The following is a 23,698-nucleotide window of genomic DNA, read 5'->3' as shown; positions in this document are numbered from 1 at the left end:
TAGTAGTAGTAGTAGTAGTAGTAGTAGTAGTAGTAGTAGTAGTAGTAGTAGTAGTAGTAGTAGTAGTAGTAGTAGTAGTAGTAGTAGTGTTGGAGAGTGGTGATGATTATGCTATTCATTAGTAGACAGAAAACTAGAACTCCCCCCCCCCAAAAAGAAAAAAGATGATTATTGAAAAACAAGAGCATTCAGCACAAAGCCATTGGCAAAGTTCCAATGTGGTTGCGCTTCAAGGACTTCGTAGTCGTGGTATACGCGGCCGCCGTAGGCTAGGCGGACTCTGGCGGAGGCATTGATCTTTTTTTTTTGCATGTGGATATTAGCAGCGTGTCACCTCATGAATACATATATACACACACACACGCAGTCAAGGGTATAAAACAAATAAATAAATAAACATACCTGTGCGGCTTCCTTGAGTTTACCGATAATCACAGCAACCGAGTCCTTCTTGTGGATGTCGAGTATAACGTCCTTTGAATCATGACTCGTCCTCACACGCACGCTCGCCAGCTCGTCCGGGCCGTCGTCGTCGTCGTCTTGGGCATCCGGGCTGGCGGCTACAGGCCCAGCCAGCATCTTGTCATCGACATGGTCTTCGACTAGGCCGTCGGGCTCGACGACAACCCATTCGGGGACTTTGTACTGCACGCCCGTGGGGTCGTAGACGCCGCGCCAGAAGAGGCCTGTCGGGCATGTGCACCCGGTGACGTCAAGCATCGTCTGAGCCTCCTGGAGCTGGCCGGCCTGCAAATGCTGTGCGGCCAGGCGAATGGCTCCCCAGATCTCTTCCGAGCCCGTGACCTGCGTGTCCCACCAGTCGTCGCGCTCCTTTTGCAGGCGTGCGCGGGTCCATGTCAGGCTGGTGGGGTCGGTCAGAGGCTTGATGCGGCTGCTGGTCTTGCTGGCTGACGAGGCGAGCGTGGTGGGCAGCCGTGAGCGCTGGGCTGGCGGAATGGGCTTGAGCGCTGTGTTTGGGCGCTCTATGACTTCGGAGCGGCTTCGCGACGGCGGGGCATTTGGCTGCGAGACGTGCGATGCGCGCGGCGACGTGGTAGGGGCTCGTCGCGTCGACGGCGCTGTAATGTTGCGCGACGACGACGAATGCGCGCGCACAGCTGGCGTGCCGTCGTCGGTCGGGCGAGAGGCGCAACAACCCTAGACTTGCATCTCAGCACATGGTGGTGGTCCTGGAATGTCTTCATACCATGGTGGACGCCTGCTACCCCTCAACCGGATGGCTGAGCGCACATTCGTGGGATGTAGCAATGGGCAGAGGGAGCGTGGCCGGGCGGCAGCACAGAGACGGGTGTATTGCAGTGAGTAGGCGGCGATGGCATGAGCATATTGGCTCGCCAGCGGGAGGGCAGAGGCTGGAAGCGGCCGAGACTGCGGCGAGGCTATGACCATACGGGCGCATGGCGAAGAGGCGTGTCTTGGTAGCCGAGTCACGGTACTACACTCAGACGCATGCTCAGGCGTATGCTTGTGCGTGCTGCGTCCACGTCTGCCACCTTCATGGCCATGGCAGGCAATGCCTGCGAGACGGCGTCATGCACACCTACGCCTATCTACGCCCATCGACGCCATCGACGCCCTGGCATTGCCATGGCCATGGCGGCCTTCTCCGCACACGCACACGCACACCGTCTCTGCCGCCGCACCCTCCATCCATGCCCTCGGCTTCACGTGCACAGTCACAGCCACCATCTCACCAGCACCATGTAGAGCAAACGACAGTGTATTAGGTATTAGTACGTCGATGTGTGCCCTAGTGGCCGCTTGTGTACGCCCGACAAGGCTGTACGCAGAGGGTATCCGGGGTATTGCGCGATAAAATCAGCAAATGGTATCAAAAGAGAAAAAGGAGAGAAACAGGTACAGTGGTATCAGTCTAAACAAGCAGTGGGCATGAAGCACAGAACAGCCAAGAAATGGACGCCTCCTACATGTCAATGCCACACACATGGTGATCCACGGGGTAGAGAGCGACGAGGAGTTGGTCCAAATGCAATGAAAACGCAGGCAGGCGACTAGAACAAAGAAAATAAAGAGTCCAAGTGCACCTCTGCAATCTCGTCAAGAGCAGACGTGCACCCGGGGGGTATCGGTGTTGGCCGTACGGTCAAACAAGGGATGTACGGTGTCTTTGCTTTTCCGTCATTCCGTCATGGCTGTCGTTGCAGAGGCTGACATCCTCCCACCACACTTCACGCAGTTGTAGCGACAGTCGGGTTGGCGCTTTTCGAAGCATCGCCCACACTGTTCTCAGCGGGGACATCTGCAACGGCAGCAGCGGGCACGGGCATCTCTTCCTTGGCCTCCTCGGCAACGGGCGCGGCCGCCGGAGCAGCCTCCTCCTCAACAACCGGAGCGGGCGCGGGGGCAGCGGCAGCCTCCTTCTTCTCCTTGTTGCCCTGGTTCTTGTTGCCAGCCGCCTTGCTGAGAGAGCGGCCGAGGTTGCCAAAGAAGGACTTTCGCTTGTCCTGCTTGGGCTCCTCAGTCTCGGCCTTGGCCTCGACGGCCGGAGTCGCCTCAGGCACGTCGGCGGCGGCAGCAGCAGCAGCAGCAGCAGGAGCCTCGGCGGCCTTGTCCTCAATCTGAGGAGCAGCATCCGTCTTGGCCTCAGGGACCTTGTCCTGAGCAGCGGGCGACTTGGCGCGGTCCTTGGAACCGAAAAGCTTGCCGAAGCTAAAGTGCTCCTTCTCCTTGGAGGGAGTGCTGGTGGCAACGGCGGGCTTGGTCTCGTCCTTGTTCAGCTCAGCAGCCGCAGCCTCGTTGGCAGAGGGAGCCGCAGCCGCCTCCTCGGTCGGCTCAGCAGCCGTCTCAGTCTCTTTGACAGGAGTGGCGGCGAGGCCAGCATCAGCCTCCTTCTTCTCCGTCGTGGGCGACTTGAGCTTCTCAACAAAGGTGCCGAAGATGGAGGCACGCTTAGTGGGCTTGGGCTTCTCGGCAGCGACAGCAGGGACGGCAGTCTCCTCGGCCTTGGGAGCCTCCTCGACGGGAGCGGCGGCAGCGGCAGCAGGCTCGGCGGTCGACTCCTCAGCCGGCTTCACAACGTCGTTGGCATCAACGGGAGCAGTCGTGGGGACTGGCGCTTTGTTAGTTGTAGTCAAATCACGTACTTTTCGAGTCGACCTACTCTCGTCGAGGTGGGGAGCAGTGGCAGCGGGCTCCTCGGTCTTGTGCTCAGGCTCCTCCTTGACGGCCTCGCTCTCGCCCTTGTGCTCCTTGTCCTTCTTGCCGAGTAATCCTCCGAGCAGGCTCGTGCGCTTGCCGCGCGACACGGAGCGCGACTTGCTCTTGCTGGCCTTCTTTGCCTTGGCCTCATCCGAAGACGAGCTGGACGAAGATCCAGTGCGGACTGGGGCGGTCGAAGACTCGCCGGCAGTCTCTCCCTCGGCGAGCTTGGGGGCGGTAGCGCCCGCTAGCGTGGTGGGCTTGCCTGCGCCATGTCAGTGTCATGCAGGTGGAACGGCTTGATCGCCCGCTAGTCCTGTCGCGTCGCGAAGGATGCGATGCAAACCACATTGGGACTTACCAATCTTCTCCTTGGCCTCCTTGTAACCCTCGCTCGACTCGACTCCGTCCTTGGATGCCTTGGCCTCGGTGATGGCCTTCTCGACGGCGACGAACCATCCGTCGCGCTCAGCAGCAGTCGAGGCCTCGAACGTGTGCTTGTGGCCCGAGAGCTTGAAAGCAAAAGCAACAGCACCGTCCTTGGCGAGGTCGGTCGCGTAGGCCTTTTTTGCAGTGTCAGTCAACGTCTTGATGGCGCGTGTTTTTTTTTCGTGGCGACTGCAGCTTACCAGGTTGAGGACGCCGGCGGGGTGGTCCTTCTTGTCGGCGTGCTTGACGAAGAAAAGCAGCCCCTTTCCAGTCTGGCTGGACCAGGCGACGGTGGGGTGAGCAACCTCGGGCTTCTCGCCGCGGAGGTACTCGCCCAGGTTCTCAGCAGGAACGGGCTCCTCGCCAAACCAGAAGTACTTCTTGGCAAAGCGGAAGGCGCTGCAGTGGCGGTCAGCATGATTTGATGCAGGCACAAATCACAGCACACTCACTTCTTCAGACCAGGCGCCTTGTAGCCGAGCGCGCCGCTGTAGATGGGCTCGACGACCTTGTCCTCCTTGGGCTCGTCCTTGGCTTCTTCAGCCTTGGCCTCCTCCTTGGCCTCCTCAGCAGCAGCCTCGGCCTCGGCCTTGGGAGCGTCGTCTTGCTTGGGCTCCTCTACGGGGGCAGCAGCGTTGTCGGCAGCCAGGACCGGGGCGGGGGCAGGCTCCGTGGTGCCGGCCAGCTCTGGCTGGTCGGCGGGCTTGGGGGTGTCGACGGCGGCAGACATGGCGATGGGCGGTGGGTGGCGGTGGTGAGAAAAAAAGGTGGGTGGTGGTGGGTGGTGAAGTGGGTGTGGCGGAGAAGGGGGGAGCGGGCGAAGGGGAGGGAGGGGGGGTTGCGTGTATTACAAAAGAGTACAAAAAGGGAAAGAAGTTCCTGCTCGCAATGTGCAGCGGCAGTCGTGCAGGCTCGGACCTTGTTATAAGGATGCGAACGGCAGTGTAGGGAGGAAAGAAGGATAGGGAAAACGTCGAGCGGCCATGGGGTGGGAGAACTTTAAGGTGAGGGCGGTGTTGCTAGGTAGGGGTGTGGCAGCAGGGGTGGGGAGCAGCGAAATTGGTCTCGCGGCAGCACGTCCACTAACATGGACCCGCCTGCAACTAGCCCGCCCGAATAGCAGCCTTCACCAGCGTTATGCAATGCTCACGCCCTGAAACACAGCAGCTGTGCACACGGCGGCATGGCTGTGGGCTCTCGCTGCTGCTGATATGAGGGCGGGGACGGGGCAGCCGCTGTGTGCACCCGAGGGGCCTGCACGAGACGGGCAAGATGCGGCATTGCACCGTGATGGTGGTGGTGGTGGTGGTGATGATGATGAGCAGCACCCGCAGCACCAGTGTGTAGGTGTACGTACTGTATAGTAATAGTACGTACGTAGAAGGGGGGTGGAGGGGGGGGGTGTGGATTAGGCCAGCACCAGTTTGGAGGGGAGGGGATGGGATGGGAGAGAGGGGGGGGGAGAATGGATCACGCGTCGGATAAGCAGAAGTGGCCAAACAACAAGGTCGAGCCCAGGTCGCATGATCGCGCTGCCCCTCTTGCGCAGGCAGCTTTTGGTGGAAGCAGAATGGGCCAAGCTCCGTCGACAGGTCAAGGTCCCTTTTTTTTCTGCTGCTCACCCGGCTCACGAGACGCCGTCTGAGTGGTGCAGCAGGCGTGCAGGCGGGCAGGGCAGATACAGCAGCTTGGCCGGCGGCGGAGAGATACGGGCCTCTCGTATCCCGCTGGCCTGGCATACCGCACCGCAGTCGCAGGCGGGCTTGCGAGCATCCTCACGGCGTTGCCAATGGTGTCGTCTTTGCCCATGACCATGGCGCGATGGGCATCAGCAGGCACATGCATTGTGGATGCTCCAAGTAAGTGTCTACTATGGCGCAGGACCTGGGCGCTTGCGACGTTGCATTGGGCTCTGCTTGTGCCCGCTGTGTGCAAGTCTCTCTCTCTCTCTCTCTCTCTCTCTCTCGCTCTCGCTCTCTCTCTCGCTCTCTCGGCCTGTCCGTCTCATTCACCCCGTGTTTGCACTCTCTCTCTCTCGTCTCGTCGCCGCTGCTCTCGCATCGCATCTCGTCTCGCCGCGTGCCAACGTCAAGCCCGCCACCAGCCACGTGCAAGGGCGTGGCATGCACAAGTCCACTCACGTCCAGAGGGAAACCTTGACGCGCCCTCGCCAAGAGACGGCTAGCCCAATGCGGCTAGCACAGCCTAGCGGCATGCACCGCAACGAATCGCGCGCGGCCGCGGTCCAAGCGCTCGCTGCCCGTTTACTTGTACAAAAAGACGTCGCGACCACGACCCTGGCCACCCAAACCGCCATCCCCCTCGATGCAGCCCAAGGCAAGACCTGTCACCCACATACCTCCATCCACATACATATACGCCCCAGTGTCACATGCTCACCATGCACTGTGTCGTCACCCCTCCAAAGCTGCCCTCGCCTCTTTCTCGGCCCATGCCGCCCATGGCTCAACCACCTGCCACTACACCTACGCCCGCCTCCTAGCCCCAAAGCTAATCATTTCCCCATCGTAATTGACACTGCCTGATTCAGGCCCCCGCACACCTCGCGCGGGTCGAGGCAAAATCGCTGCCACAATAACCTGCGAAAAAAAAAACAGCCTGGCCTTCTCCCAAAAGACCACTCTCCACCCTTCTGATCAGCCGAAAACACCTGGCCAATGTGACTAGGGCCATGGGCCACGGCCGGCTTATTTGATCCCTGTGCTCACGTGAAAGGGGTGAGGGGCAACAGAGGGCGGCCTCAAACCCATCGACGCCGCACTACGCATCAAGCCAGCTCGTCTAACAAAGAAAAAGCAAATCCACCGGCTTTCACATGCCGCCCAAAACACTCGACAATGGTCTTGATGGCCGCTCTGCTAGGTGTAGCATCGTCGCACCGTATCAGCGCCACGCTGCCCAGTCACCAACCACCATACATGAGACACTACGCAAAATTACCGTACAGGTAAGGTGTACCTTGCATGCATCAGCAGCCATTTTAGACTGATCTGCATGTCCTCCCTTTCATCTCCCCTCGTCGACCTCTCTTTCTGGCTCACTCTGTCCTCTTCCACGCCCAAGTCGCGCGGCACGCACAGAGCACTCGATACACTCCGCAATGGCAGATCTTCCAGAAGCCAATAAATCTCTTCAGGCCGCGCCGTGGCTCTCTGCCCTGGCTCATGTTGGAATTGGAAATTACCCGCTCATGTTACTGGATATGTACCACACACACACACCCTCACTCACTCACTCACACACACACACACACACACACACACACACCGCCACAGTGAGCGAGCCAGCACCGCGGGCGGGCGGGCACGCGGGTCGACTTTTCTGCACGCCCACAAATGCACTGTTGGCGAATAGACTTGGCCGCAACTGCGACGCGTCGTTCATATTCGCCGTCGGTCAGCCATTGTATGAAGCGCCCCCCCTCTCCGCCAAGCCAAAGCCAGTCATGACCGTCTTTTTCTTTTTTTCCACCCTTTTCTTTTGCCATTTTCCCCTCTTCGTTCCCCACATGCCGTTTCATCCATGGCCATGAAACCTGCATGACCCCACGGGCAACAAGAAATAGGTGTAGTAGAAACGCCCTTTTTTTTATTTTTACACCTCCATCCACCTCGTCTTTCCAATATCGACACGCCTCGAAACAAGCTTTCTGTACAATCAATTTGCACATACGCGGTAATATACCTGCGACTCGACGCTGTTCATCGCTTTGCATCGCTTTGCATCGCGTCATGTCATGACTGACATATGCCGTCCCGGCAAGGAGGCACATAAAAAAAAAGCGCCACCCGTTCTGCCGTACATGACATTACCCTACATAGCCCATCCCAATAGCGCAACCCCCCATATAAACTGATTAACTGTACAAGCCACATGTTTTTATTCGCCGTCATGACATGCCGCCCCGTCCCATGCACACGATAAATCGTGTGTCCCTGCATGGGTTGGATGGCATGGCTGGCTGGCTGGCTGGCTGGCTGGTCGCCTGGCCCGTGTGCCCAAATCTCAAATCTCAATTCAATCTCAGTTGCTGTGCTTTGCATACCCGTATCCACAGACACAGACACTGACACTGACATACACATAGACATACTCGGATACATACACAGTAATACACACATGTATGAGAAAATCCCCAATTCTTTCCCTTCGCCCCAGCCCTCGTGTTTCCCGCTACCCATTACCGACCTACTTACGTACTTTACTTTACCCCCTTGGTTCCCTTCGCTCCCCCTCGCGCCAAACACTTACTTACCACTACAGTACCACCACTACCGCCTTGGCTCCCCCCCCCCGCTAGCCACACCCGCTCTCCGCCCATCGGGAAATACAAGACCCATGCATGTACATGCCGCCCTTTTTTCTCAACGAAAAAAAAAATTAATTTTATCCTGCCTAGTCTACCCGTTTGCTGTCTCCATCTCTTACTGTACGTAGGTGTATGGTTAGCGTTAGCGATAATGATGGGATGTTATAGCAGTGCAAGTGTGAATGTAAATGTAAATGTGAATGTGAATGTGAAGTCGACATGCTGTGCTACATCGTGTTGTGTTGTGTCGTGTCGTGTCATGTCGTGTGCTGAAATATTGCATCGAGGGTCATTAGTCGAGGAGGAATTGGGACTGGGTACTATGTAATATATGTATGTATGTATGTATGTATGTATGTATGTATGTATATATGTATATATGTATGTATGTATGTATGTATGTATGTATGTATGTATGTATGTATGTATATATGTATATATGTATGTATGTATGTATGTATGTATGTATGTATGTATGTATGTATGTATGTATGTATGTATGTATGTATGTATATATGTATATATGTATGTATATATATATGTATGTATGTATGTATATATGTATTCACGCACGCACGCCTACAAACATATGGATACGGAATATATATACATAGTCTATATAACAAAGTGCTCGATATTCCAACATGCATTCCACATGCACGCTAACAACACTTATTCGTTGACGCGTCGAAACATGGGAGAGGTATATATATATATATATATATACGGGGTTTTGGGTAGTGGGATATATATATATATATATATATCCAAGTATCTGTGTTTGCGTGTGTGCGGATGTATATGAGAAATACAGACATATATGCGAATGTATGCCTAGAATTTGCAGGACGGCACTTCGATATACAGATATGGTGCGGGAGATTGGGATTGTCCTCGTTGGGTTGCAATGTAACGTTTGATTGCTCACGCGCCAAATGCATATATATATACATGTGTATGCTGCACTCTCCCTTCACTAATACACTTATGCCACCAACATGGACAGCTCAAAACGAACAAGATGTTTCTCCCATGTCAACCATGAACACAAATGCAGTATCAATCAACCACGCCCCGTCTTACCTCATCCAACGCAGCTCAGCTTCCGACTTTCCGCATCGAGCAACCACACACGCCAATCGCCTCATCTCCCCGCCCCCCCCTGTAACCCTATTACTGCATACTTTGCTTTGGACGGCTCCTCCCATCGACACGCCCCACCAGCTTAGCCCCGGTGGTAAAAGCCTCAATGGCTACGGGGAACCTGGTGCTGCGTGCCCTCGTGTTGGCGCCGCTTGTGCCTTGCCAAGCGTGCCTTGTGCAACCCCTGCTGGATCTTGCGCTGCTTCTTCTCCTCGGTAATCATGTCTTTCCTTGAGATGCCAGCCACGATGACATGCTCTGCTGTCCGCGACCCAAAGTCAATCTTCTTGTACCGCACACTCCATTCACACACGCCGGGCGGCGCCCCGAATCCATCAATACGCACGTCTAACGTTGGGAACCCGATCAGCGTCTCCTCGCCAGTCTCGCGGTCTTGCCGGAACACTGCAGGCAGGGTGTAGCGCACGTCTGCCGGCTTGAGGAGGTCAAACGCTGCCGAAATGTAGCGGTACGGCCGCTCTGCATCGGCATGATACATGTCGGCTTTGTTCTGCTGGTACGTTGGCAAGAGTCGGGAATCCTCTTTATGGAAGATGCGGAGGATGAGATTATCCTTGGCCAGGAGGTTGCGGATAAGGATCCAGTGGCGCCCGTCAAAGAGGCGATACGTCTCGTTTTGCGGGGCACTAGAGTCCGGAGACGGGGGGTACACGATGTAGTTTGCAGCGTCTCTCCTCTCGCTCACTTCAAGCGGCTGGCGCGTGAGAAGCCATTCTCGCGGGTGTGCCAGGCCTGGATTGATACCCTCTTCCTTGTGCTCAGAAAAGGGACTCGGCTGGTCCCAGAAGCGCCACCATACACTAAACACGCTGTAGTTTTTCTTGCGGATTCCATCCCAATCACCCGCCTCGCTGTCCTCCAAACCAGCGAGCTCTGGATAGATGCGGTGCGTGGTTGCGGCGAGCTGGCCAAGAGGCGCTTTCGCTCGCGGCGTGACGAGTTCAGCTACCCGTTCCAAGAGGCAGTACGCAGTGTTCTTTGCCTCGATCTTGTCGGAGGTAGTCTCGATTGGGCGCCGAACAAGGTCAGAAAAAGGCGGGAATCGAATCATGAGACTGCCGGTTTGGATATCGAGCTTGATCAAGCACTTGTCGAAGAGCTCCCTTGCATGCTCTTTGTGTCTCTTGATGCGCTCTTGCATGTGCAACGAAACTGCAACTAGCGATCTGACCCCAAGTGCCTCTGGAAGCCGGTGGTTCTTGTAGATGTGCCGAATAGCGTTGCGGGACGTGAGCGTCTGTATCTGGTTCGTCTTGTCTTCTGCCCAAGCAATGCCCTTGTTTTCACACGTCGCAATGAGCCGTGCCTTTTCATACCCCAGTAGTGGGCGGAGAATCTGTATGCCGCCCTGTTCGACCGGAAATGGAATTTTCAAGTTGGCATTGGGCTCCTGCAGACTGCCGCTATGGTACACGCCGTATATGCCCTCGCATTCTGGTATCCACTCTTTGCGCTGCATTGCTTGCAGTCCCGACCGCAGCCGGCTGTTTGCCATCCTCATCATGACAGTCTCGGCTTGGTCGTCGGCATGATGCGCCACCATCAATTGGTTGATGCGCATATCTCTACATGCTCGACCCAACGCCTGGTAACGCAGCATGCGTGCGTCGGTCTCGAATCGCCTGGCGTCGCGGGAGTCAAAGTCCTTGGGCCATGCGAGCGGGATTACAGTCGAATCAATACCAACTTGATCAAGTCAGCTCTTGCAGGGCAGAGGGTCTGTATGCCTCACGCTTGGAGCGCAATTGCTCTGCCACCCAACTAGCTTCTTCTGTACTCTCTGGACGCACTCCATGGTCTATGATGAAGCCATGGGCCTTGGGGTGCGATTCATTTTCTTCCTGATACTCTCTGTAGAGCGCAGCTAGCGCCATGGAATCTACGCCGCCGCTGATTGCAATGCCTATGCAAGCAGTCAGCCATTATGCTTGGAGCCGTTCGTACAACACGCACCCAAGACTTGTTTGCCAGCAAAATGGCCTGAAGCTTCATGCAACAAGCCGCCCGCTAGAGCCTGCTTAAACTCATCACTCGTAACCGGTAAGCTCGTCATAGAGCTATACCCTCGCAGCGTTTTCACTCCATGGTAGAGTCTTGCAACAGAGGAACAATTCCTCCATCCGAGGACATTGCTTCTCCACATATAGGCACCCAGTACCCCACGTCTGTCCCAACCGCCGCCAAACAAGCACAGCAACGAGTAAAAAAAAAGACGAAGGGAAAAGAAAAATATTACTGGTTCCGGTAATGCGTGAGATGGATGTGTTCCGCAGCTGAGTCCGAGGTACGGTGCACGGACATGGAATTTTCTGGAATGGCAAAGCAACAACATCTTTCTCTACTACAACATCGACGTTCTGCCAACGACCCAATTCCTCTCTCTCTCTCTCTCTCTCCGTACCGCCCACTCATAGCTCCTTGTGATACCCCAGTTTCCGTCTCCTCCCCTTCTAATCCGCCAAAATGGTAAGCGCTTCGCCTTGACATGACCTGCCCACAGCCTCGTACGTATGCTAACAATCCCCACCTAGTCCACCATCAAGTCGATCCGCAGCATTGCACCCCTCCTCGACCGCATTCTCGTGCAGCGCATCAAGCCCGAAGCCAAGACCGCCACTGGCATCTTCCTCCCCGAGACAGCCGTCAAGGACCTCAACGAGGCCAAGGTGATTGCCGTCGGCCCCGGCGCCATTGACAAGGACGGAAAGCGCATTGCGCCCAGCGTCCAGCCCGGCGACAAGGTCCTGATTCCTCAATTCGGCGGCAGCCCAATCAAGGTCGGCGACGAGGAGTTGAGCCTGTTCAGGGACGCTGAGTAAGTCTTTTTTTTGCGCCTTGCGAAGAAAGTAGCTAACTGGCGATTTCAATAGGCTGCTTGCCAAGATCAACGAGTAAAGGCGAAAATCGAGTAGATTGCATCTACATCTTGTATCAGTACCCACGACCAATACCTCTGACGCTTTCCGTTTTGAATCCATACCTACATACCAAAAATTTCACGCGATGCGCTAGCATACCCGCCGGGGCGTTCGTCGGCATACCTATACTTTTTTGGCTTGGGCAAAAATTTTGTTGTTTGGAAAGCGATTCTTCTATGCATGTATTTACAAGAGACGGTTGACTTGGTGGAAAGGAATGTCAATGGAGAAACGAAACGACCACGAAATGAAATAAGAATCTCTGCTCTAATGCCCTTCATATATGTGGTTGCTGAGCTTGGTCACATCAAACATGTGCAAAGTGCAGAGTTTCATTCTGGCATTACTCATAAATCTAGGTGATGGAATTCATGCCAAAGGCCCTCGACACACTACAGTCCTCAATCCACTCAACGCCTACCAAGCTGAATTAGGTCCACTACCCCATTGCCTTCCCGTACCGCCCGTATGGCCCTGGTCATACGAATTGTATGCACCGCCCTGGTTGTAAGCGCCATAAGTTCCTGGCTGGGGTTGATGAGCCGGGGGCGCACCATAAGCACCAGGCGCAGTTCCATAGTTTTCGTAACCCTGCTGATAGTTTGTCGGCATTGCATAGCTGGGTTCTGCACCCTGGCCGCCCGAGTACTGGCCGTGGGCCCATCCGTAGCCTCCGGCGGGGACGGCATTGCTGTACTCTGCAGGCGGGTGGTATCCTTCGCCCGCATACGACGACTGGTAAGGTTGGAAGTTTGCCCACTGCGGAGACGGCTGAGGCGAGGGTGGCGCGCGGTATGGCGGCGCTGCGTGCGGAGAAGTAGGCAGGTCGTCGCCCAGTTCGCGATTCTGACCCGAGTTACCGCCAAAGCTGCTGAGGACGCCGCCAAGAGGGCCAGGAAGCTTGCTGCCTAGCGAACCAAGAAGGCCGCCGGATCCGCCTGATGGTTTAGAAGAGTGGCCGCTGCCATGGCTGTGGCCGAAGCTCGCTACGTTTGCTGCGCCGTGTCCGTGGCCCGACGAGTGGTCGTGGGTACCGCTGTGGTTGTGTCCAGCCTTTACGGATTCCGACGACAGGATGTCGTTCAGGTCTTTGCCGTGGTAGTTGTGCGCCCAGTTCTTGACGACCTCGAACATATTGTTGTGGACCTCGCAGTGCGGGTCGCGAATGGCTGGGTGGTGGAACACGCGGACGACATCGTTCAGGACCTGGTCGACGGGGACGTCGGGGTGGTCCCAGGCGTAGATGACGCGGGGCGCGACGTATTGCAGGATGGCGACGGCGACTTGGCCAGCAGGTGCGTTCAGAATGTTTGAGAAATGGTCCTTGGACAGCATGCTGTGCGTGGGGTTGGTCGAGGTGGGATCCGTCCAGACTTCAAACTGGTGCTTGGCTGCCGAGTCGATGACGGCCGACGAACCGCTCTTCAGCTGGGATGATGCGGTCTTGATAATTGGAAGTATAAAGGGCGCGAGCAGAGACAGCACGAAGATGGTCACGCGTTCGGTGATGGTCTCGATGAGCTTCTCGAGTCCGGGGATCTTGGAGATGATATTGGAGATGCTGCGCACGACGTTGTCCCTGAAGACGAGGATGGGGTAGATCTTTGGAATAATAGTCGCGGGATCAGTGTTCGTGCCTGGGATGTCTGGTCCTGGTGGACCGCCCATCGAGCCAGGTGGAGCGTCGAACTCGTTGGGTCCAGCTCTTGACGAACTGTAGTCGCCGAATCCGGAGCGGGCATTCTCTGCAGCTTGTGCGTCTGACGAGGCCTGCAGACTCCTTGCCTGGCTGATGAGGTCGCCAGTGCCCGGGACCTTGCTCAGGGCATCTATCAGACCACCACAGGCGTCGGTTCCTCCTGGCCCTGACCGGCTCCCATTTCCAGACACTGCATCTACAAGGGCAGTGTTGACTTCGTCAATCTCGGTTTGCGTAATGTGGTCGTTGGCCTCTCCCAGGACCGAGTGGAAGAAGTCGACGCCACCAAATGTGCCTGTAACGAGCGGGTAAGTGTGCTTGCCGTGAAGATTGATGGCAGTTTCTGCGCCCGTATGAGGGAACACGTTGGTGTAGCCAAGCTCTCTCAACACCAGCTCAGTGTAGTTTGTATGGGCACCATAGTCTTCAAGACAGTGCAATCCTTGGCCCAGACAACGAAGCGCTTCGGAGAGGTCCTCGTCTCGTCCACGCTGGCCGTCGGGACCGTGGGTGTATAGACGGCCAAAGTGAATGGCACGTGCAAAGGAATACTTGACGTATCCTGAAGATGTAGACCAATCGCCACGCTCATTGGCAATGTAGTTTTTCATGCCCGTCTCAGGATCGACGGCCAGCTCAGCTTCTGATACCGGACCACGGAGACGCGGGTCGTATTGGCGAGCATCTTCGTTGTCTGCATAATCTTTCTGCAAGGACGTTAGAACTAGCGCGCAATTGGTTGCTTCTGGTGCAGGCTTACGGGGTTATCTATGTCCTTGTTAGCGCGTATAATCGTGGCTTGGTAGACTTGGCTTACCAATGTGCTCTTCAGGCCTGTAGCAACCCAGTCGTTCGGCCGTGACTTCGAATTCTCCAGTTGCATAACCAAAGGACATGAAAGACAGGACCCAGACTAGAACGCGAATGGTTTCGCCCTGGCAATGGTCAATATGTGTGACGTGCAGCGCACCTCCCAGTCGGACATACCTGGACCTTGGCCAACGTGCCGACATCGATAGCCTTGCAAAGTCAGCATATTCCAGATATCCCGAGCTCCATCAGGCTTACTTGTGAGTAGTCGCGGAGCCAGTTGCCAAAATACACGCGCTGTGCCAAATGTCAGTGGCTGCACTGGGTGACGCGACGGCCTTCTCCCACCTTGATCATGTTACTCTTCCACTTGTGTCCCTTCAAGCAGGCTACCGTGGCCAGCATATCTTCGATATCTCCATGGCGCCAGTTCTGCCCCTCAATCTTGGAGATGGATGCGATATTGCCCGCGCCAAAGGCGTCGGCGCCGGCAGGCAGAAGCACCAGGATGGCGAGGGCGACAAGCAGCACGTATTTGGATGAGATACCCATGGGTGGAATATCGAGGAAGAGGTAGGAGGGTGAAGTCTGGTAGGAGAGTCGAGCAAGAATCTTGTCGGGGCTGATGACTTATGCGCCACGCCGTCAGCTGTCACCGTCCACGGCTAAGGAAGGCGGTGCAAGAATGACGCCACACGTCACCAGCCAGTCACCCAAAGAAATTTCAAGTACAGCGCCAAGACGAGCATTCACAGTGGGTGCAAAAATTGGACGTCCTCTTGGCCTTGAAACCCCCACATCTCGTGAGGCTTTGCTGCCCGATGTGACGTTGGGTTGCCTGCGCCACACTTGCCCCACCATGCTGCGCTCGCATGATGCATTCGGGGGCCTGATCGCGAGCGCGAGGGGGGTCGCTCAGCTGAAACAATCCCGCTTATGCCTGTGAAGCCGGCGACCAATCTGCTGTACACAATGTGCTGGGTACGCTGCTGGCTGCTGGCTGCTGCCTGGCGACAATGGTGCTGGCTGCGACTTGCTGGTTATCGTCACGGCTTTGCGACACACGAAAGCCTCAACAGCCATCATCATGAGAGTTGAAGTGCAATCTGGCCGACGCCCATTCCTTGACTACGGCCAGTTCTACGATGCCATCACGCGCGGAGACATCGACAAGGTCAAGGCCATGCTGGACGCTGGCGCAAACATAGAACGCGAAAGAGACGACGGCGGCACTCCACTACTCATCGCCATCTACAAGCACCACGTCGACATTGTCAAACTCTTGTTGGAACGGGGCGCAGATGTAAACAGCCCGGTCATCGATTCACCCCCCATATTCCACGCAGCCACAAGATCCGAACACGCGCCTGAACTTATCCAGGTGCTGCTCGACCATGGTGCCGACCTTGAAGCCACTGCATCCGACACGCACTTGAGCGTCTTGCACTGGGCCGTAGGCAATAATACGCTTCATGCCACCGACTTCCTCATCAGCAAGGGAGCGGATATCAACAGGACATGCATGACGGGGAAAACGCCTCTGCTTTTTGCCGCGGAAAAGGGACACACTGAAATGGTCAGACTCCTCCACGCAAAGGGTTCAGATATCCATGTGCACAGCAGAAACGGCGGCACTCCACTGATGTGGGCCTCGAGCTGCGGACATGCAGACACCGTCAGATTCTTGCTGGAAAAGGGCGCCAGGGTTGAGGATTACGACGACGAGGGCATGAGTAAGTCTACCAGTTTCGTTCAAGTATTACATATCGTGACTGACACTTCTCAGCTGCCCTTGCAGTCGCCAGCCGCGCGGGCTTCCTGGAGATTGTCGAAATGCTGCTTGAAAAGGGGGCCAATGTCAACGCGCTCAGCAAGAAACCAAGCAAGTGTAGTCCGGCGGCGTGGGCCGCACTCTCAGGTCACGGCCAAGTGCTCCAGGCACTGATACGCCATGGAGCCGACCTTTCCATTACCGTATACGACAAATTCACCATGCTTGAGGCTGCGATGAAAAGAGGACGCCTCAACACGACGCAGATACTGCTCGAGGCGATTGGCGGACCCGACTACCCAAAGGACAGTGTGGCCGTGCAAATCGCTCTGACAAGCTGTCTAGCTGACAGCCGGCCGCTGGTCAACTGCATTTCCATCATGTACCCCCAAATCAGCACTGCTCGCAGTCCAGTGGGCAAATTGGATTGGATCGAATGGGTGCTGGATCAAGGCGGCGACCTCGTCAGACCACGCGCACTGCGCAATCTCATGCATTTTGCACTCGAGACGGAACAAACAGACATGGTCACTGAGCTCCTCCGCCTGGGCGTCGACCCCAACATGACCATTTTCGACGGGGAAACGCCACTCCACGCTGCCGTGAGCCACCGCAACAAAAACCTCATCCGAGTCCTTGTCGACGCGGGCGCCGATGCAGCTCGCGTCTCGACAAGCACCGATTCGCCCATGATCACGCCGCTCCACCAGGCGATGATGCAGTTGGAAGACGACGCGGGAAAAGATACGTCAATCGTCGATATCCTGCTTGCCACGCGGAAGTGCAAACTCATGGTGGGAAACGACGCAAAGTCCACCGCATTCGCATACATACTTGGTCGAATCAGCCGCTGGAAAGACGGAGCCGCCGAGGCCCTCGCATTGCGCATGCTCGACTCCGTTTCAGATGTAAACGACGACTGCTCTGCCGACGGATCCACACTGATGCACATGGCTGTGTGGCATGGAAAAACCAAGCTGATAGACGCTCTGCGGGACAAAGGCGCGGATATGAATTCAAAGGACAAATGGGGCGATACGCCTTTCCTGACAGCCTGTGGGAGCAACGCAGAGATGCTCGACTGTCTGATCGCCCGCGGCGCAGATGTTCATGCTGTGAATGCGGGCGGCTACTCTGCACTGCATCTTGCTGCGGCCCACGGCCAAGTCGACGTCCTCCGGGTGCTCCTCGACCTCACGGGCGCCCACGCACTGGAGATTGATAGTACGGACAACCACGGGCATACCGCGCTGATGACGGCCATAGCGGCCGACTACGAAGACGCAGCGCTGTACCTGCTCAGTCGCGGGGCGTCGGCTCGCCACCGCATGCACAAAGGCCGCACAGTGCTGCAGTACGCGGCAACAAGCAGCATGCAGCGGGTCGCGGACAAAGTGCTCGCGTCGCCCTCGGCAAGCGACCTCGTCAACGCCCAAGACAACGAAGGCTGGACGCCCCTCGCCGCCGCGTGTACCGCGCCGTCGCCCACCATTATCAACACACTGCTCGCCCACGGCGCAAACACCAACACGGTCAACCCCCTCACCGGAAACGCACCCTTGCACCTCGCCCTCAAGCGACCCTTGCACATGGCACGCCGGGACTCCAAGCACGAAGACCCAGCTCTCACACTGCTTCGCGCCCCAGACACCGATACCACGGTACGCGACACACGGCTGCGCACGCCGCTGCACCTCGCCGCTGCATTCCACAACGTGGCCGCCGCAAAGATGCTGCTGGATCAGCCGGACGTCGCTGTAAACTCCGTCGACGACAAAGGCCGGACGCCGCTGTCGCTGTGTTCGAATCCGGACATCGCAATGGCGCTGGTGCAGCATGGCGCCGATGTGCATCACGCCGAGCCAAATGGCTGGACGCCCTTGCATCATGCTGTCGATAGGTGCTGGGTCAAGACGTACGAGGTGCTGCTGGATAACGGGGCGGATGTGAATGCAAAGACAAGCGATGATGGACTGACGGTGACGGAGCGCATGGAGAGAATGGGCGGGTGGGATAAGTGGGTGCGTAGCGAGTATGAGTTCATCATGGAAGATGTGGAGAGGGAGAGGAGGCGTGTGGAGAGGGCGAGGGGGAGATACTGAGTAGCTGGGAATATGGGATGGAGCTCCTTTTTTGTTCATGTCTGGTGGTATGTATTGAAGGTGTTCAGGCCAAGTTGTAAGACAAGTCGATTAAGGCGTGTGATATTTGCTTTTTGACGAACTAGGTACTTTAATGAGAATTGGAGGATACGATTGAATGTTCAGATTTGATTTCCGTATTTACTCATCTGATACGTCGAGGGTACGGCGCCGTGGCTGGCTGGCTAGAAGACTTGCTTGGGAGAAGGTATCAGTGACCAGGAAGCGATTAAGTGTAATTGACACGAACGAAAAAAATGAGAAAACCGTATCATTGAATTATTACAAGATGGCTCGTCAAATGCTTTTCCCCCACATCACGCCCGAAAGCTTGCACTTTGGGTTGTGCAGCTGGCCCATGTTTAGCCTCTCACTCGGGTCTCTATAGATACATGCTCGACATCTCAATGCTATCCGCGTCTTGATTTAATGACCAGAGTTGACCTTCTTGGACTCTTGCTGGAGCTCCTTGATTTGCTGTTGAGTGTCCTTGCCCGTCTCGGATCGATCCGCTTTGACCTGCAGCCTTGTTAGCCAATGTTCATCACAGCACATCCTTTTGTCCAAGCATGTTTTGGGATATCGGGTACACGTACGGCACTCTCGCTGTCACTAGCAAGCTGCTCCTCCCAGCTTGCCTTGCCCTGCTTCTGCTTGCTCAACTGCTCCTGCTTCTTCTTCTCGACCTCTTCGGCGCGGTTTTCGGTGTCTGTTGCAACATCGTCAGCTTCGATCCATTGTACTCGCGTCATTGAATAGTAAAGAGCATTGTCGTGTTGATCAAAAAGTGAGCAGAGGGTGAACATACGAAGGGCGGACTCCTTGCCAGCAGGACGGGCTATCGACTGCGAGAAAGCTGCGCGCTGGACAAAGGCAACAGGAGCACGGCGGGTCGCAAAGGCACGGATAGCAGACATGGCTGGTTTTGTTGCTGGCGTAAAGGGAGTGAGGTGTTGTGGTTGTAGGTTGTGGGGTTCCGATGGTCTAGTCGTGGGGCTTCAGATTGTAGCTCTTCTTACACGCTGAAGGGTTTTTGTGAAAAAGAAGATGGAATTGGTGTCTGCGATTCAAAAGGAGATAGAGACAGCAGTAAATAGACTCGGAAAGAAGGCATGTGTTGCTGGGAGAAAACACAGGTTCCTCGGTTAGTGGAGAGCTAGCTTCGAGAAGACGTCATAACGTCATAGCTGTCCCGGCGGGCAATCACCATTACGACGACTGGGCCCAGTGCAAGTGTGCCAGCCGCCGCAAACAAGAGCATGCGGATTAGTCATGCGTGTTTTGTTTCTGTGCCAGACATGACACAAACAAGCCGAGGACCAAGTGCTTTTTTGCCGGCGATGCCTAAGAATAAAGTAAAGGCGTCGACGCACCTGACCTGGCTGCTGCCCACGTGTGTGCGAGATTGATGAAAAGGAGCTATGGCCGGGGGCCGGCCCAGCTTCCCCCTGTGCCTGGCCGCACACCCAGCGTGGCGCAGAAGGTCTAACTCCACGGGGTAGTCTTCGACCTGCACTTGGAATGGCGGGGGCGGCTGTGTGAATGGCTGAGCTGAGCGCATAGCTTCGCCTGGGTGCCGGGCCCTATCCTACTCGTCCCAGCCTGGCTCCTCGCACGCAGACTAAGGCACACCACGTCACCTGGACAAATCATCACAGCCTAATGCACATTGAGCCTTGATTGCATATTCAACAAGTTTGCGTTTCCATTTCCTAGGATTCACTGCCCTCGAAACGAGGCGTGTAATGTATGAGGAGAATCGAGCTCCCAAGGGAAAGGGTGAGATCGGAAAGATCCAAGAAGAGATGGCAATCGCCCACTCGAGGGCGTCGTATAAATCCTCATACAATGGAAAGAAAGGAAAAAAAAAGAAAGAAAGAAAGAAAGAAAAGGAAAGGAAGCGACAAGAAAAAAACGACGAGAGAGAAAAGACCAACGAAAACGACCCTGCGCCAATGACTGCGTAGAATCATCCCAGCGTCGTACAGATGTTAATGCACCCAAGAACCGATGACCCACAACACGCTTTGACACCGCCGCTTCGCAAGATCGCGCCAACAATGGTATATACCGACCGCTTGAAACCGAGAGACCAACCGTACATAGGAAATCTACCCGTTGTAAGGCGCCATGGGAATGGCAGCCGGGCGACAATAGTGTATGGGAGCGACGCTACAGAACACCAACGTCTGTAACCACAAGTTTTTAAAAGTCTTTGAAAGGGATAAAAATGACCAAGAAATGCGAGACCCAATGAACACCAGTAAGTGCAACCGCCGTGAATGCGTTAGCGCTGGAAAGCAAGAGACCAATGCGCTCTATCCGGAAATCATGTTTTGAGTGCTACAAGTGCAACGCCGTCGCCGGTTCAGTGGTAAGGCCAACATGTCGAAGAAGATATCGTAGTTTATACAGGGAGAGTCGGTCGTGTAAACGGATGAGGCTCCGGTGGATATCGAGAAGAAGAGGAGTCGATGCAGGCAGCCACTAGCCCAGCCGTAAAACGCGTTGCAACCGTGCCAACCGAACAGACGCATGGTCTCGTGCCAGCCAAGACTCTTACCAGCGTCGCGACATGAACTGTTGCTGCATCTGGCGGTTGGGCGAGACGCTGGGCGGGGGGCTGGCAACTGTGCGCGTCGAGGGGTCGACAATGGGAATGGCATTGCGCGTGCGCTGGGCTAGCGGCTGGTGCAGCTTGGTTTGCGAGTTGTTCTGCTGGAAGCCGACGGGCGTGTATGGGTTGGGCGCCGACGAGAGCACAAACGAGGGCGTCGGCTGCAGCTGGTGCTGCAGAGGCGACTGCTCGGGCGAGCCGCTCGAGAGCGACGAGCGGTCCGAGCCAGACGAGTGGATCGACTGCAACTGTTCATCGAGTGTCAGCGCCTGTTGGGGCGGATTCGACGACATGGTGGGATGGGTGGCAGCTGTCGGGAGCCAAGCGACTTACATCATCCTCGGTGAGCAGGTGGAAGGGGCAGAACATCTCGTCGTCTTCAATGTCAAAGGAGCGGGCGGCCTCGAAGTCGCGCTTGTATGCGATGAGCGTGGGGGGCTCGACGTTGAACTCCTTGGGGGTGCGGACTTGGCGGAACTGCTTGTTGTGCTGCTGCGCCGAGATCCGGGGCGCCCTCCGCGATCGGCCACCGTGGTGGTTGTGCGAGTGGGCGTTGAGGTGCTGGGCGTGGTGCTGTTGGGCACCGTAGTTGAAGAACTGCGACATGACTGCGGGCTGGGTGGGTGCAGGCGACGACGACGCTTGGGTGGTGAGGGGTTGTGTTGCAAGCCGGGGGGGAGCTCGAGCACAACAAAGGTGAGTCAAAGGGGGGGTGGTGTGTGTGGTAGCTTCGGGTGGGAGTGGTTGAGGAGGAGCGGGAGGCAGCAGAGGTGTCGGGCGAGGAGCAAGAGCGAGGAGTATTAACTATGGGTACTGCGATGCGAGGCTGAGAAGATGGGTTGGGGAAGCGCTGGGTGCGAGAGGGCGAGGAGCAAAGAGGGCGAGAGGGCTGGAGAAGAACAGGCTGGGTCAGACGAGTTGGGTGGCGGGCCGTGCGCGTGCATACAGTGGGCCCGGGCTGGCTCATTGGCCATGCGAATTGCCACCACGCGCCCCCTGGGCCGGAAGCGTTCTAGCCTGACAAGGGCCGCGAGGGCCTAGGGGCCGTACGAACGCTCTGCACCGCGAGGGTGAAGCGCCGCCGTGCGCACACAGCACTGGCACTGGCACTGCGAGTCTGTTAGCGAGTCGCCTCGTCGCGTGGGCGCCCATTGACAGCAGCAGTGCCTACACCTCGACCTCGCCCGCGACCGCGACCTCCGTCGCCTACACCTCTGCCTACGTCTACACCGACACGACACTGCACCGCACCGCGCCGCCAGTGGCAGCGCCGCCAAAAGCCGCCCGCATCCGGCAAGCTCATCTCCTCGACGACGACCACCACCACAACCAAAAGACGGGGCCACGCCAGAGCGAAAGCGACCCCCCCTCCCCTCCCCCCCTCCGCCCCCCCCGTCATGCTGCTCAGAGGCGGCGCATTATCAAACAACACTTATGCGACACACGACGCTAACACTTGCCAGCCCAGCGAGGCTGTGAGCTGGCGGGCAAGTGACCATGCACCAGCGCCAGCGCCCTGACCGCTTCTTCTTCCGCACCTGTACCGCGTCCAGGGGAATGCATGCCTCGCACTCTCGCACTCGCAGTGTGCCCAGCCAGCAGCCCAGCCAGCAGCCCACCCCCCCCCGACGATGTGCGCTGTCGGCAAGGGCGGCCGCATCCCAAGAGCGCATCCTGCCGCCCTCTGCCTCGAGTCGTCGAGGGCGCCCGCCTGCAACGCTAACGCAGTGCGTGGCTGGCTGTGCCTGTCGCCGGCCACCCAGGAGCGCGCCCACGGTGGTTGAGGGGCGCCAGGGATCTGCTGGTCACGATCCAGTCCCTGTCGCCGCCCACTGCCCATCATTTCCCTCTTGAGTCTGTTCTCGAATGCCAGCGCTGTGTGTGGTGGTGTGCGAGTGGTGCCGGTGTCCAGATGCCCGCCCTCCAGCACGCCCAACGACCGGCGTGGCCCCCTCCCGCCTCGCCCGCCAGCCCTCACGCGTCGCATCTCGTCTCCTCGCCTCGCCTCGCCACACGTCGAGCCCGCGCCGTCGAGGCCGCCCGTCGCTGCGCGGTAGACGCTCGCTGCGATGCGAGACAATTTCTTCTGTCGATGTTTCCGAACACGCCCGGACCCCCGTCCCGAGTGACGTTCCGATGGCGAGGGTCGCCCGGCGCGGGCCAATCACGCGCCGCACCCAAGCCAGACCAAAATAGCGCTCACTGCTGGTGCTGCCCGGCCCGGGCGCTCGACGGCCTGCCCAGCGCCCAGGGATCGACCGACTGCCACTGCGACTGAGGACTGGCGTTCGCGCATGCCGTCACCCCATCTTCACGACATGCAACTTCGCTACCATGCTCTGCCCCCTCCCTGTGGATGACGGCGGCCACTTGAATCGCAAACTTCCGTGGCGTCGTCCCCTCCGCGCAAAACATGCCTGTGACAGGCCAAGACCCAACGCATGAATGCTGCTCTTCGAACTCGAAACACGCTCATTTGATCGTCTGCCCGCCCTGCGCCATGGGTGCAACTCGACGCGGCTGGCGTCCATGGGCCCCGCACGTGAAAAGAAGCAGTCGTCGCCAAAGTTTGGAAAGCAGTGTATGAGGGGGGGAGGGCAAGGAGGAGCATCCGCATCGACGGCCATTGGGCACCCTGT

The 23,698-nt window shown here is 56.9% G+C and overlaps 7 protein-coding genes across 7 annotated transcripts; 1 reads left to right on the top strand and 6 right to left on the bottom strand.

Moving 5' to 3' along the window:
* Positions 1–163: 163 nt before the first annotated feature.
* SETTUDRAFT_165702 (uncharacterized protein) lies at positions 164–1,408 on the bottom strand. Its single transcript, XM_008032345.1, has 3 exons — positions 1,208–1,408; positions 403–1,158; positions 164–297 (listed from the first exon to the last, which is right to left on the bottom strand). Exons 1-3 carry the CDS (start codon positions 1,208–1,210, stop codon positions 169–171), a joined length of 888 nt encoding a protein of 295 aa, XP_008030536.1. The 5' UTR covers positions 1,211–1,408; the 3' UTR covers positions 164–168.
* A 320-nt stretch (positions 1,409–1,728) lies between these two features.
* On the bottom strand, positions 1,729–4,368 carry SETTUDRAFT_165700 (uncharacterized protein). The gene is made up of 5 exons (XM_008032344.1): positions 4,062–4,368; positions 3,810–4,008; positions 3,542–3,743; positions 3,143–3,445; positions 1,729–3,091 (listed from the first exon to the last, which is right to left on the bottom strand). The coding sequence occupies exons 1-5, from the start codon at positions 4,337–4,339 to the stop codon at positions 2,211–2,213; spliced, it is 1,863 nt and encodes a 620-aa protein (XP_008030535.1). The 5' UTR covers positions 4,340–4,368; the 3' UTR covers positions 1,729–2,210.
* Positions 4,369–9,100: 4,732 nt separating this feature from the next.
* SETTUDRAFT_181451 (uncharacterized protein) lies at positions 9,101–11,178 on the bottom strand. Its single transcript, XM_008032343.1, has 3 exons — positions 11,057–11,178; positions 10,836–11,006; positions 9,101–10,789 (listed from the first exon to the last, which is right to left on the bottom strand). The coding sequence occupies exons 1-3, from the start codon at positions 11,154–11,156 to the stop codon at positions 9,186–9,188; spliced, it is 1,875 nt and encodes a 624-aa protein (XP_008030534.1). The 5' UTR covers positions 11,157–11,178; the 3' UTR covers positions 9,101–9,185.
* A 302-nt stretch (positions 11,179–11,480) lies between these two features.
* On the top strand, positions 11,481–12,284 carry SETTUDRAFT_165698 (uncharacterized protein). Its single transcript, XM_008032342.1, has 3 exons — positions 11,481–11,569; positions 11,635–11,918; positions 11,974–12,284. The coding sequence occupies exons 1-3, from the start codon at positions 11,567–11,569 to the stop codon at positions 11,996–11,998; spliced, it is 312 nt and encodes a 103-aa protein (XP_008030533.1). The 5' UTR covers positions 11,481–11,566; the 3' UTR covers positions 11,999–12,284.
* Positions 12,285–12,967: 683 nt separating this feature from the next.
* SETTUDRAFT_98150 (uncharacterized protein) lies at positions 12,968–15,082 on the bottom strand (the record flags this gene model as incomplete). Its single annotated transcript, XM_008032341.1, has 6 exons — positions 12,968–13,109; positions 13,154–14,444; positions 14,529–14,655; positions 14,708–14,740; positions 14,789–14,827; positions 14,879–15,082. The coding sequence occupies 6 exons, from the start codon at positions 15,080–15,082 to the stop codon at positions 12,968–12,970; spliced, it is 1,836 nt and encodes a 611-aa protein (XP_008030532.1).
* Positions 15,083–18,868: 3,786 nt separating this feature from the next.
* Positions 18,869–19,359, bottom strand: SETTUDRAFT_157102 (uncharacterized protein; the record flags this gene model as incomplete). The annotated part of the gene is made up of 3 exons (XM_008032340.1): positions 18,869–18,961; positions 19,039–19,151; positions 19,251–19,359. 3 exons carry the CDS (start codon positions 19,357–19,359, stop codon positions 18,869–18,871), a joined length of 315 nt encoding a protein of 104 aa, XP_008030531.1.
* Positions 19,360–21,001: 1,642 nt separating this feature from the next.
* On the bottom strand, positions 21,002–21,665 carry SETTUDRAFT_97760 (uncharacterized protein; the record flags this gene model as incomplete). The annotated part of the gene is made up of 2 exons (XM_008032339.1): positions 21,002–21,307; positions 21,393–21,665. The coding sequence occupies 2 exons, from the start codon at positions 21,663–21,665 to the stop codon at positions 21,002–21,004; spliced, it is 579 nt and encodes a 192-aa protein (XP_008030530.1).
* Positions 21,666–23,698: the final 2,033 nt, after the last annotated feature.

Source organism: Exserohilum turcica, assembly GCF_000359705.1.
Source record: "Exserohilum turcica Et28A unplaced genomic scaffold SETTUscaffold_7, whole genome shotgun sequence".
Classification (NCBI taxonomy): Eukaryota; Fungi; Ascomycota; class Dothideomycetes; order Pleosporales; family Pleosporaceae; genus Exserohilum; species Exserohilum turcicum.
This window is presented reverse-complemented; position numbering and strand designations above follow the sequence as displayed.

Excerpts from the sequence above, each read along its gene's own strand:
- SETTUDRAFT_165702 (XM_008032345.1), bottom strand. Across the intron at positions 298-402 it reads AACTCAAGGAAGCCGCACAG|ATCAATGCCTCCGCCAGAGT; the intron begins GTATGTTTATTT and ends CAAAAAAAAAAG.
- SETTUDRAFT_165700 (XM_008032344.1), bottom strand. The coding sequence starts at position 4,339 with ATGTCTGCCGCCGTCGACACCCCCAAGCCCGCCGACCAGCCAGAGCTG. Across the intron at positions 3,446-3,541 it reads GGAGGCCAAGGAGAAGATTG|GCAAGCCCACCACGCTAGCG; the intron begins GTAAGTCCCAAT and ends GACATGGCGCAG. Across the intron at positions 3,092-3,142 it reads TGCTCCCCACCTCGACGAGA|TCCCCACGACTGCTCCCGTT; the intron begins GTAGGTCGACTC and ends ACAAAGCGCCAG.
- SETTUDRAFT_181451 (XM_008032343.1), bottom strand. The coding sequence starts at position 11,156 with ATGACGAGCTTACCGGTTACGAGTGATGAGTTTAAGCAGGCTCTAGCG. Across the intron at positions 11,007-11,056 it reads TGCTGGCAAACAAGTCTTGG|GCATTGCAATCAGCGGCGGC; the intron begins GTGCGTGTTGTA and ends CTGCTTGCATAG. Across the intron at positions 10,790-10,835 it reads AGAGCAATTGCGCTCCAAGC|TTGGTATTGATTCGACTGTA; the intron begins GTGAGGCATACA and ends GACTTGATCAAG.
- SETTUDRAFT_165698 (XM_008032342.1), top strand. Across the intron at positions 11,919-11,973 it reads AGCCTGTTCAGGGACGCTGA|GCTGCTTGCCAAGATCAACG; the intron begins GTAAGTCTTTTT and ends CGATTTCAATAG.